General features: G+C 35.8%; 1 protein-coding gene across 4 annotated transcripts in view; it reads left to right on the forward strand.

Annotated features, from left to right (window-relative positions):
• The first annotated feature begins 812 nt into the window (after positions 1 to 812).
• SMARCAD1 (SNF2 related chromatin remodeling ATPase with DExD box 1) overlaps positions 813 to 22628 on the forward strand; it is an 88818-nt gene continuing 67002 nt past the window's right edge. For 3 of the 4 annotated variants that reach the window (XM_090266302.1, XM_090266304.1, XM_090266305.1), the window contains exons 1-3: positions 1098 to 1251; positions 1535 to 1773; positions 15182 to 15359. In XM_090266302.1, coding sequence (XP_090122428.1) covers positions 1584 to 1773; positions 15182 to 15359 — 368 coding nt within the window. In that variant the 5' untranslated portion in view covers positions 1098 to 1251; positions 1535 to 1583. Of the gene's footprint in view, positions 916 to 1097; positions 1252 to 1534; positions 1774 to 15181; positions 15360 to 22628 lie in introns of those variants that run through there. The other variant, XM_090266303.1, reaches the window with a different exon arrangement.

Consider the following 22628-nt stretch of genomic DNA (forward strand, 5'->3'; position numbering starts at 1 on the left):
CTTGGTACCCCTGATGGCAGTTGGGGAATTATCCCAGGAGCCTGTCTATGGGTGGTCCTGCTCTGCAAACATGGCTGTTCTGGTCATGTGTACAAATATCCTAGCCATGTCTCCTTGTCAGATATGTATGGTGTGACTTAGGTAGTTTTCTTTTTGAACCAAAGTGTCATAGATGACCGGCAACCAGCCTGGTTGACATGAGTGAAGCCATTTTGTTTTGTATACTTTATCCTGTCTTTACCAGACCAATACCTTTTCATTGGTTCTCCTCTTCACACTGCTTAGTTTGTTAGAATGGGAGCAAATATTCTTAAGATGATATATTTCCACCAAGATAGGGGGACCATCATATTCTATTGTAAGAAAAGCCTGGAAACTGTGAGGAGGCAGTTTATATGCTTTGAAGCTGAAGATACCTGTGTTTTCATTCCTTACTAATTACTTAATATCTGCATGCCTCACGTTCCTTATTTGGTTAAAAATAGGCAACCTGTAAGGGTTCAGATTTTACACATACATTTAACACAATATTGTTAATTATGCTATCTATAGTTGCCTAAAGCATGGAACATAGAATATGAACCATTATATACTATTGTTATGCTACTTATAGTCACTGTGCTATTATTGTTCTATTTAACACCTCCCCAGCAAACCCAGAGAAACAGGCCATAAACCCTCTTTCCAGGCAGAGAGGATACGAGTTACCATGACAACAGCGCGCCTAGCCATTTTCCGCTCCGGCGTCGCTAGGGAAGGGGAAAAAAGCCTAGGCTGCGTGTTACGTCATCACTAGGCGCTTGCTGAATTTCTCCGTGCTGTTGTAGAAGGTCCCGGCCAGGCTCCCGTCGTGCCACGCCAGGAATTATTTTTGTCTTTTCAATCTTTGTTATATCGCCCTAAGACTGCTAGACTGTAAGTACCGAAGGAAGTAAGGAGGAGAGTGAGCGACTGAGCATTAAAAGAGATGCCTCGGCACGCTCTCCACCTCTGAGCCTTCCCTGTTTTCTTGATCCTATCAGCTTCCTCTCAGCTGGGATCGCGCCGCGTCAACTTCCGGGCGGGTGCCCGTCTGCACGGCCTCCGCCGCTCCCCTGCTTTGGCCCCTTTGTGTCACGCAGTGTGGAGGAGCGGGCCCTGGCACGTTCTTTCTCCAGGCTGGGAGCGCCGTAGTGCAGGGAGCCTCTCGCTGTGGGCGGGCTCGTGGCTCGCCGGGGGGTTAGAGTGGGAAACGTGCCTGCGCGCGCTGGGGTAAGAAGAGGTTGCACGAGGGTCAGCTTGTGGTTTGAGAAGGGAGGGGATTGGGGGCTGGGGAACGAAGGGGAGTCAAAAGAGCAATAGAACGATTTAAAAAAGATACCTCTGACCACCTTGTGATCGTTGTGGCCTAACAATGAAGCGCAGCCATAATTGTCATCCTGACCCATTGGCACATTTGTGCGGTCTCTTAATTGCCTTGGAAATGAACTGCTGCGGCTTTCTATTTTATATTGTTTTCATGTTCTTTTTTTCTCTATGTATTTTCTCCCTGCAGATAGTTCTTTTAAAACTCCCAATCCCACAGGGTGTTGGTTTCTAGCAGTATGAATCTTTTCAACTTGGACCGTTTTCGCTTTGAAAAAAGGAGTAAGATTGAGGAAGTTCCTGAAGCAACCCCTCAACCCTCGCAGCCTGGCCCTTCTTCACCAATTTCTCTTAGTGCTGAAGAGGAGAATGCTGAAGGGGAGGTTAGCAGGGCAGGCACCCCTGATTCAGATATAACTGAAAAAACAGGTGAGTTATATGTTGCATATTGATATTGCATCAAGAGATATTTTAAAGATGAAAGGCAGAAGCGATTTTAATTTTTATTCTTGATATCATATATGTGTAATGCATTGTCTTCTACCATGCCCCACGTACCTCCAACTAAGCATCTATCCATATCTACTTACCTTTCATATGAGTTCTTGGAATATGGCCCAGTGATAGCAGTGGAAATCAGAATTTAAGTCATCTTTAGGTCAGTCCTATGAATCACCTAGTTATTTGGCCATACGTTTACACTGATTCTAGTATTTCTTCAAAAAATATTGATCATCTGTGCGCTAGACTTTATTCAGGGGGCCCAAAGACCACCTTTATGAACAAAAGGAGATCAGATCACATTCAGTTTTTGCCAATACTTGACTCCCTGGAGATCCCCAGAGTGCAGAAGAGTAACTGGTATTCTTCATGGTGAATAAACCATTTTTAATCTCTAGCAGGTTATCAGGGAATATAGGATTTGAGAGGAAGCCTAAAATAAGCATTTTCATTTTAATTTATGTTCTTCAACAATTAAAAATTGGAATATATTTGAATTCTAACTATATTTAGACATACTGCTTAGTGCCTCTCATTCTCTCATTTAATTGACATAATAATCCTATGAGATATTCACAATTTTTCAGAAATGAGACCCAGGGAGGTTAAGTTGTTAGGAAGTAGGTAGAACTAGAACTCATTTAAGTAGTCTTAATTCTTGAAGGTGAAAGGGATACGTTTTATTTTAATGTTTATTCTAGTAATACCCTTTTTAATGTAAAACAGTCTTTCACAAACAGCTTTAAAATTAATGTGGCCCTGACAGGATTAGCAATATGTATGTTTTAACCCTAGGTATCTCTATTTTGTTTGCTACTTCTCTATTTAAACCTAACAGTGATGGCAGTATCCCTCCAAGTTGTCATTGGAATGACATTTTTAAATACCTTGGTGTAAAAGGAACATGGTAAATGATTTGGTTGGTTGAATTAAGTAGTAATTAGGAGTCAGATTTTGAAAGGTTTTTTCTAAAGAGTTTTGAACTTGTCTGAATTCTGTGGGGGAGCACTGAAGGATTTTAAGCACAGGAGGGCTGTCCCTGTCTGTATTTATTCTTTCAATAGATAATTTGATCTGCATTAGATGCTATAGTTAAACATCCAGGTATTTTACCTTTTTTTTTAGATTTTCTTTATTTTTAGAGGGGAAGAGAGGGAGAAAGAGAGAGAAACATCATGTGAGATAGAAACATTGATAAGTTACCTCTTGCACGCCTCCAACTAGGGACCTAGCCCGCAACCTAGGCATGTTCACTGACCAGGAAGTGAACCAGTAACCTTTGGTTTGCAGGCCAGTGCTCAATCCACTGAGCCATACCAGCCAGGGCATACTTCACAATTTTTAACAGTAAATATGTTAATCTGTTTCTTAGGTAGTTAGGATAGAGAGGGTCGTAGACATGGGATTTGGAATCCTTAGAAGCCTCTGTTCATCATTTTAGTAAAATGGAACATTTGACAAGTCACTTAACATTTTTTTGGTATGTAAAATAAAAGCACTTTGTAAACTGGAGCTCAATGGAATGTTATAGTCATTTATCAATATTAGTAATGTAGTATTAATTGCCTTTTCTAATCAGAAGATGCTTTTCTGCTTTACGTTTTTTTCCGTCTAAGGAGACTTCCCTCCTTTTTATTAGGACTTTTTCTGGGTACATAGATCCTTTTAGAAACTGAGATTACCCATAGGAATTACATGGTTAGTCTTGATGACATTGGAAAATACAAAAATTAATTTTGTTCTGGGAATGGTGAGAATTTATCTGGTTAGGAATAGAGAGCTTTCCTTTAGGAAGAGATTACTATAAATGGTACTGTGAATTTTGAAGAATCTTGAAAACTAAGGCTAAGCTTTTCCTTTACATTATAGGTACGTGGGATCCATTAAAGACTTTTCAGGTAGAAGGGTAAAATGACGAAAGGAAGTTGTTTAATAAAAAGTTAGTCTAGCATTTATGAGTACTATATATTTTTAGAGGGTCGGATTTAAAGAGAGAAATCATTTCAGAAGCTTTTATAATCCAAATTTGCTGATGGTAGAAATTGAGAAGAAAGAAATGTGAGAGTTTTCAAAGCAAGAAAGGGCAAAGTTTGTTTGCTTTTTCCCTCCTCACGAGAGGATGTCCCTTCATTGCTTTTTAGAAAGAGAGAAGTAAGAAAAACTTCAGTTGGTTACTTTCTCCATGCTCCCAGACCCATGATTGTAAGCACCTAGACTAGGGATTGAACCCACAACTCAAATTTTCAGTTATGGGACATTCTCCAGCCAACTGAGCCACACTGGCTAGGGCAAGGTTTTAAAACCTGATTGCTGGTAGGAATGAAATAAAAATGAATGATAAAAATTTTAGTTTAGATAATTGAAAAAAATGGTAGTTTTGTACATCAGAATAGTTATGAAGTGCACACCATAAGCCATTGGGCATGCCTTTAAAAATTCAAGAAGAATCAGTGTCTTGTCCTAAACTAACATTTTGGAGTAGACCAAAGACAACTTTAGTATGGGGCATGCAGATGCTGGATTAAGTGTATGGGCCTTGAGCTGTGGAGAGGACAAGATACGAAAGTTAGGTTTAAGAGCAGGACTAGGTATAAGATTGGAGAATTATCAGTGAGTTGTGAATATTTACCTTTATCATAGTATGGTAACTTCATATTCTGCCATTGTGAGATGCTGCTCTATATTTGCTTATTTACAGTAGAGTGTGTTAGGGTCTAAATCAGATTATAGGGTGCAAATTTAAAAAAATTACCTGTAATCACTTTTTTAGCTAATTCTGTTATTTATCTAATTTGAGTTGATTTTTTTCCTTACCACTCTCCTTAAGTTACTGTGACACAGCCATTGTTTCTTAAAAATGTCAAGCACAGTCCAGTCTTTCCTTCTGCTTCCAAAGCCTTGCTGATATTTGCATATGACTCTTAGCTTTTTCATTTCATTAGGGCTTAGTGAAATATTACTGTTTTTCTAAGGCCTTCCTTTGATCACTCTCTCTGAAGTAACAACTCCCCTTCAGCCCCAGTTTTACTCTGCTATATGTATTTATCACCACCTAACATTACATTATGTATTTGTCTCTGTTAATTAGACTGTGATCCTCAAGGAACACCAGGGGGAAAGAACATGCAAATATATATAGCTAAAATAATACAGTGTGAACTCACAGGGAAGATATCAAGCAATGTAGGATCACAGTTCAATTACAAATGATCATTTATTTTTCCTGGGAGATCAGGAAATGTCACAGACAGATGACTTTGAATCATTGTTTATTCGGTGAACGAGGGATGAAAATGTATGTTGCCTTAAAAGAGTCTGTGCTATGTTTGTGGGGAGGGGGAGGTTATCTATGGTAGAGGAGGTTTAGGGCAATATAGATGAAGCTTGAAATAGAAATATAAACTGTATTTTTAGGGGCCTTTACGTTGTGCAAGGAAGAACAGACTTTAATTGGGACAAACTATATAGCATTTCAATATGATAAGACAATTAATTAAACCATTGCATTAGAAGCCTAAATTTTGGGATATGGCAGTAGGGGTGACAGGGCAGTTTAGGGAAGTTTTATATGACGTGTGTTTTATGGTATTTGGCAAAATTTAAAGATAACTCTTCCTTGCTTAGAGAGATAGTGATTGAAATTTTCAACTGAATGAGGCAGTACATTTAGGAGGATGATACTAAAACATGTTGAGTTTGAGTTACCGCTTACTCAGTAATGAGGTCTAATAGAGGGTTGTATATCAGAGTTGAGAAATCAACTTTGGAATCATTGTTGTGGTAGTTAAGATAAATGTCCTAAGCAAGGTATATAGTAAGAAGCATCAATGTTTAATGATAATCAGAAGAAAGTAAACCAATGACAGATATAAAGGATGACTAGTATAGAATGGTAGTATTCTGAAAGCTAAAGAAAGGAGAGTTTAGTTTGGTGTGTAGTGAACAATATCAAATGTTGTAGAGAAGTCGGGTTGGATAGGGACTGATCAGGGACCACTCTTGGAAATTAAAAATTATTGTTAACCTTTGTTTCAATAGAAAGGTTAGTAAATGACTACTCTTTAAAAAAGGAAAGAAAACAGTTTGACCAGGAAGCAATGTCAAGAAAAGATGTTTCAGGATTGTTGACATATTACCTGGGCTGGGGAAGGGAGTGAAAGAAAGTTTTAATATATGCTTGATAAATTTCTTGGTGACATAAATGTCTTTGAAAGTGGTTGCCATTTCAGTGTGATTGTCCTGTTGTAAGTAACAGTTGTTAATAAATGAGAGAAAATTTAAAAATCCTATCAGTTATCAAAAAGATTTCCAGAGAGTAGTGCTCTGCCACATACAGATTATATAATCTTGGGCATAACAGCAGTTTTGGACTTCACTACTTTTGCTTAGATGTTTTCTGAAGTCCCTGCAAACAGTGAAATGGATATGATCTTTTGAATGATGGCGCAGAATATCTCAATTAGCTTCATGAATCTATAACCATTGGGGAATACTCATGATTCTTCAGATGTGTGTGTCCGAAATGTGAATCATTATATTTTTGGATAGTCACTCTTGCTTCTTAATGTCTGCTAGTGTTAGTTGAAAATCAGTGCTTGGTAAAAGAATTAACGCTGAATTGTTTTAATGGAAAAGTGGAAGTATTCATACTTAAATAAAAGTCTTAAGTACATTTAAAATGTACATTTTTGTTTGTGTTTTCCTTCTGTACCTTTTTACTTTACATGTTTATTGTTTTCTTCAAAATAAAATCTTATGAAAGATTAAATGATACAACATTGTGTAATGAAGAGAACATTTACACTTTTCATGTCAGTTCATAAAATAGATCCCCATTAATGGACATTGAATGTTTGGTTTTTGTCTTCAGTTCTTTGCTACCAAAAAATGCTGTAGTGACCATCCTTTTACTCCAGTCTTTTTCCATGTGTAGAATCTTTGGGAAAATCCTGGAATCGGAATTGTCAGAATAGAGGGAATAAAAGTAATATTTTAGTAATTGCCAAATCATCCTATACAAAAGTTTTACCAGTTCGCACCAGAATACAACTTGATTTTCAGATGTCTGATTTTGAATACTAGACCAAAATACTGTGAACGTTTTTAATCCTTAAAGGCCAGTAGGCAATTAAGTTGCTTTATTTTTAGTCTTTATTGTTAGGTTAAGTATGTTTTCAGTGCATTAGCCATTTGGAATTTTTCTGTTACTTTTTTTTTTTTTTTTGTTTTCGTTTTATTTTGTGTGTGTGTGTGTATGTATCATTAATGATTTGTAAGTTTTTAACCTTATTCTTCTAAGTCCCTGTTTCTTGTTAGTGAAATTTTACATTTTTGTGTGGTCAGTTTGTTTATCTTTTCTTTTAAGGCTTTCAATTTTAGGTCCTGAATGTCTAGACAGGCATCTCTATTACCACATAAATATTTCATCCATATTTTCTTTTAGCACAACTGTGTTAACTTTTATTTCTAATTACAGTAAAATATATATAACATGAAATTTACCATCCTAAGTGTACAAGTTAAGGAGTGTTAAGTACACTCACATTATTGTACAATCAGTGTTCAGAATTCTTCATCTTACAGAACTGAAACTCTATACTCATTAAACAGTTACCTCCTACCCCTACCCCCACATCATAAAAGTGGAATTATACAGGATCTGTCTTTTTGTGAATGGCTTATTTCACTTTGCATAATATCTTAAAGTTTCATCCATGTTGTAGCATATCAGAACCTCTCTCTTTTTAAGGCTGAAAAATACTCCATTGTATATATACACTAATTTTGTTTATCCATTCATTTATGGATGGCTACTTGGGTTGCTTTCACCTTTTGGCTCTTATAACTAATGCTGCCATGAATTCAGTGTATAAATCCCATCTTTGAGACCCTCCTTTCAGTTATAAGCGGTATATTCCCAGAAATGAAATAACTAGATCATATAAGAAAACACCATAGATTTTCCATAGCAGCTATACCATTTTACATTCCCACCAACAGTGCACAGGGTTCCAGTTTCTCCACATTCTCCACATACTTGTCAACACTTGTTATTTTCTGTTGGGTTTTTTTTTTTTTTTGATAGCTAATTAATGATTATGAGTTGGGCTTTGTGTTGACTTTTCTTTTTTCAGTTGTCTCTCACACACCCCCGACTGGGGACTTGGCCTGCAACCCAGGCATATGCCCTGATTGGGAATCGAACCAGTGAACTTTCGGTTCGCAGGCCAGTGCTTAATCCACTGAGCCACACCAGCCATGGCAAGTGTTGACTTTTTTAACCTTAAATCTCATTTGGAATTTATTTTGTTATAAGGACTAAAGAAAGGGTGATAAAGTTTTCTCCACTGATTACTTGCCATTTACTAGTCAATTGTTTCAGATCTATTTATTGACAGATATTTTCTCTTATATTTGAAATGTCATCATTAGAGTCTAAATTCTCATTTACATCTTATGAGCCATTAACCTGTTTCTTTAATCTTACATTAGTCTACCACATTATTTTAATTTTTGTTGTTTTATGGTCTGTATGTAATGCATTGTTTTGATATGGTTTCCTTTTTTCTTCTTCCTTTTTAACCTGAAATTTCATATAAGTGGTTTCTGTGGTTTTTCTTTCTTTAATTTCCAAGTGCCTGAAGTTTTGCTTTAATGTTTTTGTTAATATTTACTTCTGATATCACTGTTTTGTGACCAGAGGATGTGGTCTATACTATTTCTTCTTTGGCGAACTTACTGAGATTGTCTTTGTGGCCTAATATGCAATTTCTGTAAAAAGCTCTAAGAGTGCTTGAAAAAAAGAGATAATATAATCCAAGTATAGATATAATGATGTGCCAACTAATAGATGAGTTTTACTATTTACATTATTTTGTTCGCTGTGGATCACAAACATATCATAAAGTCAATTTCTTGGATCCTCACTGAATACGTATAAATAATTATTAATGGAGTACAATGAATAGAAAATTAACAAAATGTATCTCTTACAGTATAGGTCTGAAATTTTAGTTTCAGTTATATGTGTCTAACAATTTGTGTGTTTAGGGTCATAATCTATAATGTATCTCTTACAGTGGGTCCCAATTTAAAATATATGAACAATTGTTCTGTATGTTAATTATTTTTGTTATCTCCTCTATTAAGAGCTTAGAGGAGAGAGTTAAAGCCTCATATTTTGTCTCTGTTAACTTTTTGTCTTATATATTCTGTAGTGCTTATGTACTTTATTATTAGTATGTAGTTGAGATATATGTCAGTTATATTTTTATTTTAGATATAAATTCCATCATTAAAAGTACCTCTCAGGTTTAACACTTTGTCTTGCCCAGTACTGACGGCATGAGTTTCTTCTTTTTTACATTTTTCATTTATCTTTTCTTTTGGCTAAAACCTGAAATGTTCTTTTATTCTCACTCATTTTAGAATGATTTATTAGAAATTCCTCTTCAATCTTGTAATCAGTGTATTCTTTGTTTTAGAGCTTTCATCTGATAGTTTGGTGTATCTTTTATAAGATGCTAAAGATATATGCCTTTCTACTCTGACATTCAAATCAAAGACCGTCCAGATTTTACAATCTATTGTTTTGGTGATAACCCTTTTAAAAGGGCAAACATATGATGTTTTTTACTTGGTATTTAAAGGAACTTCCTTGAAAATCAACATGTTAAAGAATTGAACCATGTAGAGCAACTCAATTAGAATATCGAAAATGGCACCTTTTGTTAAGTCTGTAGACAGGTATAGAGGTTTATGTGTTTTCATTTTACTTTGGGAAATCACTTTATAGATTATCAATATGCTTTAGACTATTTCTGTGTGAACTCAGTGTCCTAGTAGTGATTTGTGTCTGTTTTTCAGTGGTCCTGATCTTGGACAACTTAGGTGAAATCAGTGGTAGGCTTAAATGCTTTTGTTTCATGATAGACTTAGACGTGAGAACAGGCATAAATGTTGGCATATGCGATTGTGTTCTCTTGTATACTCCACTAATGGGGAATTTCATTTGGAATTACCCCCTGGAACCTTGGCGTCTCCTTGCATATGCCAATGATGTAGATTCCTATTACTTTTGATAATGAGAAAGTATAATCATCTTCTGTCTCTAAAATGTAATAGGCTTTTTAAAAATTTTTATTTATTTATTCTTAGAGGAGAGGGTCAGGGAGGGAGAGAGGGAGAGAAACATTGATCAGTTGCTTCTTGCACACCCTCCTACCAGGAACCAGCCCACAATCCAGGCATGTGCCCTGACCAGGAGTCAAACAGGTGACCGTTCATTTTGCAGGATGACACTCAGCCAACTGAGCAGCACTGGTCAGGGCCATAATAGGCTTTTTAATAGTTTTTATATGAAAGGACAGGCTGTTTTCCCTCATGTTCCGACACCATTTTATTTATTCCTCTCTCACATTACATATTATGTCTCATAACAGTGATGTACATGGCTACTCAGCTACTACTATTTTCTTTAGAGCAAGTTGAGCTATAACTTGCCTTTTTCTTATATCCCCCACTTCCTGATACAGTGCCTTAAATACAGAAAGTATTCAGCAAATGTCAGAATTGAATATTTTCCAATGTCTTCATAATTGTTTTTTCTTTTCTCCTTTCTTACCTTCATTTTTGTATTTTTTGTTTGTTTTTGTTCCTTTCTGCTGCTGCTCAAAAATGCAGGTTTGCTTTGGGTCAAAAAGCATCATCGCATCAGGAATATCTTAGCTGTTTTGCTGTTGCTTACTTCCAAAAATAGTGCAAGCATTCAGCACTATTCTAATTCTAGATTATTGACTATTTTGGAAAGTTGATATTTTATATAAACTAGCTTTAAATGTATCCCATTAGTTTTCAGAGTGTGATCTGTGAACATTTGGGCTCCAGTTTTCATAAGACATTACAGTAGAACCTCTGTTCAAGAAGTGATTTGTTTGAAAACGGAATCTCCTTTGTTTGTCGTCCGAGAGACGCATGATTGACCATATAGGTATGTTGTCGGGTAAAGAATCAAGACCTAAAGTTTTGTTAGATAACCAAGACATTTTTGCCACAAGAAACTTGGTGAGAACCGAATTGTTCGAGAACCAAGATATTTGAGAACCAAGGTTTTACTGTACTTGCCTTTTTTCCTACATCAGCATTTGCACTGGTTGTGCAAAAGCAGTGGTAGGTAAAACTACTGGTGTATTATTGCAAGTCAAGGCCAAGATTAAGCTGTTACAGCAGTCATTGTACTCTAAAAAATTTTTTAAATGCCAGTTTCACTTAAGGATGTTCTTGATAAAACAGTAAAATTTGTAAATTTTAGTTAACCTCAACTTATCATTAGGCCCTTTTATATTTGATGAAACAAAATGTGAACTCCCCGTTGCTGCATACCAAAATACAATGATTATTTCAAGGGAAAGCATTTGAGTGATTGCTTTGAGTTGTGAGCTAGACTTGTCATTTTCACAGAACACCGTTTTTACTTGAAAGGATGATTGACCAACAAACTATAGTTATGCAGACTTCAGTATTTAGCAGACATTTTCTCAAAAATGAACAGTGATATCAAAGAAGACAACTGACTATTTATTGCTAGTGATAAAATTCTGGTTTTCAAAGGAAAGTTTGGATTTTGGAAAACTAATATGCATGACTCTGAGTTTGATAATCTCCAGAATTTAAAGATTAGTGGTGATATTATTGAATATATATATATATATATATGTATTTAATATTATGAAATATATCAACATTTGGCAGATCTGCATTAATCAGGGAGTGAACCAATATTTTCTATATGACCAATGCATACAATATTTAAAAATAATGTAGGAGTGCCCCAGTTGGTGTGGCTTAGTGGATTGAGCACTGGCTTGGGAACCAGGAGGCTGCTGATTGGATTCCTTGCCAGGGTCCATGCCTGGGGTGCAGGCCAGGTCATGCAAGAGGCAACTAATCGGTGTTCTTCTCACACGTTGATGTTTCTCCCTCTCTCTAAAAGTAAAAAAATAAATAAAATTTTTAAAAATAAATGTAGGGGTTAAAGGTTTATTAAAGTACAAGATAGACCAGTGGGTGTTAGTGTAACAGAATGCAAAAGTTTATCTGTTTTTTTTTATTCCAAACTTAATTAACTTTTAAAAAACTACAACCTGTCAAATTTGGGTTTAGTATCAAAGAGGAACATCTATGGTAATGTTAAAAGGCTATAAAAATACTTCTTTCCTTAATTATATCACTGTATGAGCTGTGATTTTTCTTCATAAAACTAAACAAAAACAGTATACTACAATGGATTAGTTGCAGAAACAGGTAAGAGAAGCTAGCGGTTGTATATTAAACCAGAGATGTTTCACAAATGTAAAACAGTTCTATTCTCTTGCTATTTTGGTGAGAGAGAGCAGTGGGAAGAGGGGATATAGTTTTCACAAAAATATTTGTTAACATGTAAAGATTTTGCTCAATAAATAAGCATTTTCTCAGTTTCTATTTTCTAGTATAATAAATATCATAGATATAACCAATATAAGCAACTCTTGTTTTATGCCGATTATAGTAGATAACATGTCAAGTTCAAGAAACACTAGCTTTCTTAATACTTAGAGAATTTTTAGGCCCCCAGGCACTTAGGCATTTAAATGACTAGGCTTGAAAAGATTATTGGTTATTTTATATAAAGAAACTTTTTGAATAAAATAAGACAATCCAAGTCATTTTGTCATAGCTCTTTTTAAACTAAGAAAGCAGGACACTTTCCTTGAAGTGTTTAGATGATAGCCTTAGCTTTCGGTTAAATTTTTGATACATTAAAGATTAACTTTTTAGTGTTATGTGTGATTTGTGATATAATACCAGGAACACTTTGTGAAAGCAGAATCCATAGTACCTTTATAGTTATTGTATTGGAATCGGTCTGTGATTTTATTATACGTAATTATCAGAATTTGTAAAAGTCTATATATTTATGGCAGTTAACACAGCTATAGTTTGCTCCAATGCAGAGTTCTTAGGGCACACTCAACGTTTATAAAATTGTTGTTTTGGAAAAATATTTGCTTTTTAATAGTGTGGATATGACTTCATTGTAAAAGTAAAGAAATGTTATTGCCCTCAGGAATGCCTAGAGTTTTAGTGTGAGGATTTAGGTTTTGGGGCTTGGATTTCAGATCGCCTGTCTCCTGTATGACTGAACAAGTTGCTTTCTCTCAACCTAGGTTTGTCTATAAAATGGTGGTATAATGTGTACCATAGGGGTTAGTGTGAGGATAAAGATGTTTCCCTCAAGAAGTTGAAATTCACCTAGAAAGTAGATAATGGTGTTTATTTCTTTTTCTTTTTTTTATTGAATTTATTGGGGTGACACTGGTTAACAAAATTATGCAGGTTTCAGGTACACTATTCCATAACAGGTAGCTATTGGTTTTTAAATGAACACCTTTGAACTAGAGTTAGTTTTAAAATATGTTCAATGGACCAAGGAGCAAACTACTTTTACTTTAATATGAATTTCTTAAATTTGATCTCTTTCTCCTCCAATATATAAGGGAGAATGGTGGTTTTACTGGGAGAAGGGAGAATAAATAAGCTGTTGGAGAAAGGAGACCTTGGTAGAATACTTGACTCACCTGTTTTGGAGAGACAGATGATGCCAACATTTTTTAGTTAGTGAGGGCTGCTGCAACAAAATATCACGGACTGGGTGGCTGAAACAATAGACATTTATTTTCCCGTGGGTCTGGAGGCGAGAAGCCCAAGATCAAAGTGTTGGCAGATTTGGCTTTTTTTGAGGCCCTTCTCCTTGGCCTGCAGATAGCCACCTTCTTGCTCTATCCTCACGTGACCTGCCTTCATGCAAACACATCTTCAGTGTGTGTGTGTCTTTTTTTCTTTCCATTTAAAAAAACATATATTTATTTTTAGAGAGAGGGGAATGGAGGGAGAAAGTGAGGGAGAGAAACATCAATGAGTGGTTGCCGCCCACATGCCCCCAACCCGGGACCTGGCCCACGACTCAGGCATGTGCCCTGACTGGAATTGAACCAGTGACCTTTTGGTTCACAGTCCAGTGCTCATGGCACTGAGCCACACAAGCCAGGGCTCCCCTTTTTTTTTTTTATTGTTCTAGTATAGTTGTCCCATCTTTCCCCCATTGCTCTCCCCTGCCCCGCCTACCTCCTCCCTCTCCCACAGTCAATCCCCACCCTGTTGTCCATGAGTCATTTATACTAGGTCCTTTTCCCTTTTCTCCCCTCCCCTCCCCCCAGGTCACTGTCAGTCTGCTCCTTGTTTACATGCCACTGGTTCTATTTTGCTCATTTGTTTTTTTCATTAGGATCCTATATTAGGCGAGGTCATATAGTATTTGTCTTTTGCCGCCTGGCTTATTTCACTAAGCATGATACTCTCCAGTTCCATCCATTAGTGTCCGTCTCTTAATAAGCACATCAGTCATACTGGGTTAGGGCCCCCACCCTAACGACCTCTTTTTAAGTACTCGTCTCTTCAAAGGCCCTGTCTCCAAGCACGTTACATTCTGAGGTACTGAGTTTTGGGACTTCAACATAGGAATTTTGGAGGAAACATAATTCAGGCCATAACACCGCCATTGCATAAGACATAATGTTTATTGGATACTGGCTATGTGCCAATACTGAACTAAATGCTTAATAAATATCATTGATTTTATATGCAAATTAGTCCTGAGATTATTAAGCATCTATTTTACATGGGAGGACACTGAGATTTAAAGGATTAAGTAAATTGGCTAAGAGGCAGGATTGAAATTCAAGTCTTGGGCTCTGGTATCCATGTCCTGTTGGGTAGGAACTGAAGTAGGTAATAAAAGCACAGAGAGAAAAGGGTTAGAATATAAAACACAAACCTTAGTTTTGCAATTTTCACTGGGGACTTGCTAGTAAATAATATGTGAAATGGAAAATCATTTAACACCAGCTCTGGGTCGCTGTTAATTTTTTTTCTTTAACCCTTTGAGTGCCATGCATAATTCAAAATTTGGATCAACATGAGAAAAAATTATATCAATATATAACCTGAGGTACAAAAAAGAGAACAAAACATAAAATATGAATTATTCCACTGTTATTTACATTTACAGCCATCGAGAAAAAGAGTCGCTGGGAGTGATGCAGGCACGTTTGGGAAAATTTGTCAGCGTTGTTCACAGTGACGTTGGCACTCAGGATTAAAAGGTGGTAGACATTTTTGGTTTTAGGATGGAAACAGTGAATGAAGTTAAAAGATATTTAATTCATGATTCTAATTATCAAAAACAAATTTATTTTATTTTCAAGTTGCTCAAAATGCCTTTTTCCTTTTTCTTTTGCAGAAGATTCTAGTGTTCCAGAAACTACAGTAAATGAAAGAAAATCAAGTGTATCGTATTTCAAGAATCAAGGAGGAATACAGTATATTGATTTGTCTTCTGATAGTGAAGATATTGTTTCTCCAAACTGTTCCAGTACAGTTCAAGAGACAAAATTCAACAAAGACACAGTGATTATAGTGTAAGCAAATTAAAGATTTATTATATTTGCGTATGTAAGGGTTTGTTTGTTTTTTTGAGGAAAAGTTACTTAATTTTAAATATTTCCCTTTTTTGACTTTTTCCTACTATATCTTTGTTATTTTTTCCCTAACTTAGAAGTGGAGAGAGGCTGTGTGTTGTATGTGTTAATAGATAGAAGTTATTTTTAGTTAAGTGTAGTGAGAGCAGATTTTTAAAAATTGTCTATAGATAGAAAAATTATTTTAACAAATATGTTTGTTCGTTTATATGATTTGTTCTTGAGTCCCAGAGTCAAATCATTTTAACATTTTTTGGGCACATTCTGTGGGTAGCATGGAGTTTCTGTTGTCAAGTAGAAAGAGAATACACATTTTAAAAAAAATGCTTTATTTCAAAAATAGATACTGTGGGCAAAAAGGGGATGGAAATATGGAGTGCAGGCTAGGGGTAGGTGCATGATTTCTTTTTTAAAGATTTTATTTATTTTACTTATTTTTAGAGGGGAAGGGAGGGAGAGAAACGTCATGGTTTCTTAGGAGCACAGTTATTAAAAGGCTTTATTGAGAAAATGATAATTGAGCAAAGGCCTGAAGGGGGTAAGGAAGTGAACCATGTGGAAAGTAGGTAGAGAATGTATTCTAGGCATTGGGAATGGCCTTTTCAATGACCCTGACGTGGTTTTATGCCTGGCATTTTTGAGGAAAGTGGAGGGCAAATGATGCAGAGTGAAGGCCCTGAGGTCACAAGGTAATGAGTAGGGTAGAGGAGGAGCTCAGTCATGTTAAATCCATAGGCTGTTTGGCTTTTATTCTGAATGAGATGGGAAGCTAATTGAACAGAGGAGTAAAATCCAATATAACGTATTAAAAAGGGCTTCGAGTCTGAAGGGAAGCAGTAGTAGCAGCATGAATATTGTTTTAATAACCTACTCAAGAAATGATGGTGGCTAATGTGGAAATAATTAAAAGTGATGAGATTCTGCATATACTTTGAAAGTAGAGCAGAGAGGATTTATTGATGGACTTCATGTGGGTTGGAGGGATAGAGTCGAGGATGACCAGAAGACTTTTGGCCTGAGCACCTAGAAGGATGGAGTTACCAAGTACTGAGATAAGAAGACTCTTTGGGGTGTGGTGGGGGAGCTCCTTTTGAAAGAAAGATTCAGTCTTCGATAGGCTGTGATTGAGGAGACTCTTAGACATATAAGCGGAGATGTGACATTTGAGTGCTGGGGAGAGCTGTAGGTTACATACCTAATTTTAGAAGTTGTCAGAATATAGATTTTTTTCCCCTTTTTATTGAGTTTAATGGGGTGACACTGGTTAACAAAATTATACAGGTTTCAGGTGCACAATTCCACAACACATCATCTGTACCCTGTAATGTGTGTTCACCACCCCTGGTCAAGTTTCTTTCCATCATATAGATTTGATGTTTAAAGCCATGTGATTAAATTAAATCACCAGGGGACACTAGTGTAACTGGAAAAGAAGTCTCTTGGTTGAAGGACTTTGGCCAGGGGAACTCCAGCTTTTAGGAACCAAGAGATGAGAAGAAACTTGTTAGAGGTTTTAAGAAGGAATAGTCCTGGAGTTAAAAGTCAGAAGGTCATGTGATCAGAAACTAAGTGAAAAAACTGTTAAAAGAAGGAGCAAGAGATTGAGACTGACCACTGCTAAAGATAAGGATTTCCTTTAAAAATGAACGTTTTGTATATAAACCATGATGAACATGCTTTTATCCTGAAATTCACTCTGAAATAACAAATTCATTCTGCATGATTAATCCTGAAAATAAATATGTTAGTCACACCCCTAGATTTTACTTTTCATTTTGAAAAATTTTTAAATTTACAGAAAAGTGTTAATAATATAAACTTAAGATTCACGCATTTCCCCATATTTGCATTATCAACTTCATAAATAATTAGAATTATTACTGAACCCTTTATATTCACATTTATCTGCTAAGAACAGGCTCATTCTCTTACATTACAAAAGTACCATTTCAAATTGAGAAATACCAATTAACATTGGTATAATACTGTTACCTAAATACATAGTCCATATTTAATTTTATCAGTTAATCTCAACAATGTCCTTTATGGTGATGCTACTCAAAAGTACTAGTTTGTAAATAATGTACTGATTTCTTCACCAAGAAAATCTTGTAATAAAAATCTATCTACCTGCCTTCTGGACTAAGCAATATGCTTAGTACTATAGTTATTTTACCTTCTGGTGTAAATTCCTTATCTTGTCATGGACAGATAACAGTTTGAGTTTAATGGCTAGCAGTCAGTCCTTGGACCATATTTTGAGTAATACTTCAATAGTAATTTTTGCCTCAGTATTTTACATTGGATGTAGTTTGTCACGTCTCTTTAGTCTCATTTACTCTGAAATGGTTTCTCAGCCTTCTTTTGTTTCTTACCGTAGTGGCCTCTGAAGATAACAGGTAAGTTTTTTTGTTTGTTTGTTTTTTGTTTTTAGGATGTCTCACCTAATGTTTCTTCATGCTTAAACTTAGGTTAAGTGGCAGAAGTGCTACATAAATGATTTGTGTCCTTTTCAGTGTGTCACCTTAGGAGGCACATTTATATCACCCATTGTTGGAGAGGTGAACTTGAACAGCTCAGAAATCTGTCAGATTTCTCCTATAAAGTTACCATTTCCCACTTTCTAATGATTAAGTAATCTGTGGGGAGATACTTTGATCCAGGTAATGATTCTGTTCCCTACCAGACTTTCTGTAGGTACAGCATTTATTAGCAAACTCTTGTCTGAGTAGGTTATTATAATGATAGTTGCAAAATGATGGTATTCTAGCTAGCATGCTAGAATGCTATTTGGTATTTTGTAAAGATTTTTCTCATTTCTCTCCATTCATTTATTTATGTAGTACATTAAGTAAGAAAATGGAATAATAGATGCTTCTTTGTTCAATGAGTTAAAATCTATTACTGTCATTATTCATTTTGATGCTCATATTGCTCAGTGTTGGCAGGTGAGGGCCCCTTGAGGAAGGCTATAGTTTTGAGAGGTTTCCATCATTTATTGAGTCTGTTCTGGCACAAGACTTGTACTGTCTCTCCTGTAGACCTAAAATTAGAATTAATTATTTCTCCAAGTAGCACTAGTTTCTTTTAGTAGGGAATGGTATTTGGAAACCTGGGGAGTAGGTGTGTTCTTTCCTTTCTTTGAGTGAGGCAAGGCTATGTCATTGCCTTTCAGCAGAATAGGCTAGGAAATATCAGGAAGAGGGAGAATGTATGGGAGATGTTTCTTGTGTTTTTAAATCATGAGTTTATCATGATACCTTCTATTCTAAATCTACCACTACAGTGTTCCTGTCTCCCCTATATTTCCTTCTCTGACAGTGAGAACTCTGACTTCCTCCAGTATCAGTATATTTACTGACTTGCACAATTACCCAGTATCCATAAAATAGTTTTAGAATTGCTGTAATCATACCACTTGACAATTAGGCCTACTAGGTAGTGTTCAAGATTTGTTTATAAGTTTTATTTTGTCTTTATATTGAGGATGAATGAGCATAGTACTTAGATTATTTACTTAAATTTTTTTCTGTGTTTTCATTTGAAATATAGTTCAGTCTATTAATTTCTGTTTGTAGAGTATTCCCTCACTTGTCGCAGGTATTACGTTCCAGACCCTCCCAACCCCCGTGATAGGTGAAAATCCGCGAAGTAGGAACCTTACATTTATTTTAGTATTTATATATATTTTAAGGTTTTATAAACCCTTCCCACACACTTACGATCCATTCCCAGTTCCTTATTAACCTTTCCCACTCCCTTATTAACCTTTTCCACACTTTTATAAACACTACTTATTCTCTTAAACATATTCTACACTCTTAAACCTATGTAACTTTAACAACATACGTATACAGTACCGCAAAATCCCGTGATATAGTGAAAAATCCGTGATAAATAATTAAATATAATATTTTCTAAAATCCTGCAATACAGTGAGGCCGTGATAATTGAATGGCAATAGAGAGAGGAACTACTGTATTCCTTTTAGGGTTTTTCCTATGTCCTTTTTTAAAATTTTTCCTTTTGAATGTGTAAAATATCAAAACTACATAGGATGGTTTTCTTTCATGTGTCTTTTTTTCTTTCTCATTTTTTACACAAAAGATAGCATACTACATGCATACCTACATACATACATATATATATTCATATGTTCTTTATTTTATTCACTTAGCAGTATACATATCCTGGAAATCATATCAATTCGTAGAAATCCTTGTTCTTTTTCTCAGTTCCATAGTACTGCATTGTGTGAATATTTCATAGTTATAATCAAACCCATGCACAGGTCATTTTGGTTGTCAGGGTCTCTTAACCTTACCCTGTTGGCAGTTTAGGTCAGATAATTCTTTGTTTGAGGGGCTATCCTGCACGTTATAGGATATTTAGTAGAATACCTGACCTCTGCCTATTACATGCCAGTAGCACCTCCGTAGTCAAGAAATTAAAATGACACCAGCTATTGCTAAATGTCCTCTGAGTTCAGAATCTCTCCCCTTTTAAGAAACACTAATGTAGATAATAGTCAGAAACTCTGGCAGTTGATGAAATCTCCCAGGAACAATTAATAGATAAGAAGGAAATGAAGATAGAATCTGGGTAACACCAGCAAATTAGGAAAGTGAACAAAGGAAGAAAAACCTTGTATAAATTTTGAGGACATAGGAAGAGAGATAATGGGAAAATCAGAAGTAATAATGTTGGAGAACCCATGGGGTGATGGTAGGGGTGGGACCAGATTTTCAGAGAGAGTTGTCAACAGTATATGGAACCAGAGAAATAGACAATCAATGAAAGGTTTTTATCCCATTCAACATTTTAGAGGGTACTAATGCCCTTAGAACAGCTTCACCAAAGTGGTGGGATAAAAGATATAAAATAGTTAATTGACTAATATGTAGGAAACGAGAACTTTGAAAATCGGTCGTATAAAATTTGTGAAGGAGAGAAGAATTTGCTTATTTCACTGCCGTGTTCACGGTGCCTAGAACTTCTGGCACATCAAAGTCATTGAATTAATTAATGCAGTCTTGAGCACGTTTCAGGCTTGGGAGGAAGAGGTTAGGGAGAGAGTAAAATTGGGGAGAGAAGATAGTTGATAGTTATTGGGTCCTGGTAGGACGTATAAAGGCCTAGAATCCCATAACACTGAGAGGGGGTTTCAACTTCAACAGAAGGGAAAGGCTTTATTGGAGACCAGATAAAAGAACACAGAGTGAGGTCAACTGTTGTTCTTGTAGATTATTTTTAATGATTATTAAAGCTTCAAGGCAAACTATGATATAATATATAGTAAACACCAATATACCCTACTGCCTAGATTTAACAATTAACATTTTTTTCTGCTTGTTTCGTTGTTTCAATTATCAGCAATTTTCAACCTTTTTTATCTCACGGAACACATAAACTACTAAAATTCTGTGGCACACCAAAAATATATATTTAACAACAACAAGAAAAGGTGCAATTTTGAGTCATTTATACCAGATGGCTATTGTTGTGTTGGCTTACAATTTATGTGACAATCTAAGGGAAAAGAAGTCAGTGGCCCTGACTAAGTAATCAGATATTGCATGTCTTAAAAATTCTTGCAGCATACCAGTATGCCTCTTGTGGCACAGGCATTGAAAATCACTGGTTATTATTGGCTGATGTAAAGTAAATAGCAGCAAAATAAAGTATATTATAGACATCCCAGTATTTCTCCCTTTAATACTTGGTTATACATCCCTCTCCTCCCAGAAAACCAGTACGTTATCAGTGAATAATTCTCTACTATCATTCCCAGATTATGTTCACATTTGGTGTTTTATAGCTGGTTTTTCAAACCAGGATCCCAACAAGGAACACTCACTGCATTTGGAGATTATAACTCTTAACTCTTCTGACCACTAACAGTCTACTCCCTTCCTCTCCTCTTTTTTAAGAATTTTAACTATTTTAAAGGAAATAAATTTTTCCTATTGTTTCCTCACGGTAGTATTGAATCTCTTGTCTTTCCTGTCAACTAGACATTAAATTCAAGGCATTATCAGATTCATTGTCAGCATGAATACTTTCTACATCAAGAAACACATGAGTTTGTCCCACTGAGAGGTCATGAGTCTAATCACTAGCTTCAAGTCGTCATGCAGAAGAGTAAGGTCCTTTGAAAGGGGTTGTCCAGGACAGGAATTATAAAAGGATTTCATCCTGAATGCTTTTATTTTTTCAATGAACTAGGAAACAAAATCAGGTAAGTATGAACATAGACAAGTGAGAATTCAGAGATAAGTACATCAGGAATAAGAAGTCTGGGTGTAATGGAAAGGGCGACGTGTAATTGTCTTCAAATATTGAAAGACAAGTATAGTGACAAAGGAAGAGATTGATTTTTGCATTGTTACCTTAGAGCAGTTTCTCGGAGCAAGATTCAGGAAGTTAGCCTAGAAGCTTAAAATACATATTCCTGCCAGTGCTCTTAACAGGTACAACTACTCTGATGTGAATAGGCGTAGAGAAGTTACTGAAATACAGATTCTGGGTCTGTGTCTAAGAGAGCTGTCAAAAAATAGAACCTAGCTACTTAGCAAAGTCTGCATTCTCTGATGTCCAAATGTCTACCATGGTAGAAAACCAAAACTGCAAACATTTTTTGTTTGTTTGTTTGGGAGATAGATGAGTAAAATTCGGACCCAAATGCCTTTTATGTAGGCCAGATGTATAAACTGAAATGGAACATAGTTAAAGGGTGGAGAATAAGGCCTCATGTGGAATAAATGCTCTTTGTCTGCTGAAGAAATACTTTGTTCCCCAAAACAAATTTTGTTTCTGGCAGAGGTTGATATTTATGGGACCAATCCTCTTTTAACACTTAGATTCTAATCAGCTAGGCCATGAAATTTGTTTTTTCTTTGTACTCGTGTAGTCTTTATAATTGCTCAGGAGCAACATGACAACACTCATCTGATATGCAGAATGTAGGTGAAGAAAAGTAGGGAAGAGAAGTGGGCATGCAATAAATGTATGCGTGTCTTACAATAAATGTCAGGTATTGTTCTTTTTCATCCCAACCTGGATACTTGGAGATGCTTTCAGAGTATGCAGATTTGGGGAATATAGATTTATATACATAAACATTTTGAAATGAAAAAAATTTTAATCTTTGACAGATACAGATTTCATTTAATATTAAAAACAACTGCCGATATGCTGTATTTCATTTAC

The sequence above is a fragment of the Furipterus horrens genome, unplaced genomic scaffold (assembly GCF_987537825.1).
Source record: "Furipterus horrens unplaced genomic scaffold, mFurHor1.1.pri manual_scaffold_2, whole genome shotgun sequence".
Taxonomy (NCBI): domain Eukaryota; kingdom Metazoa; phylum Chordata; class Mammalia; order Chiroptera; family Furipteridae; genus Furipterus; species Furipterus horrens.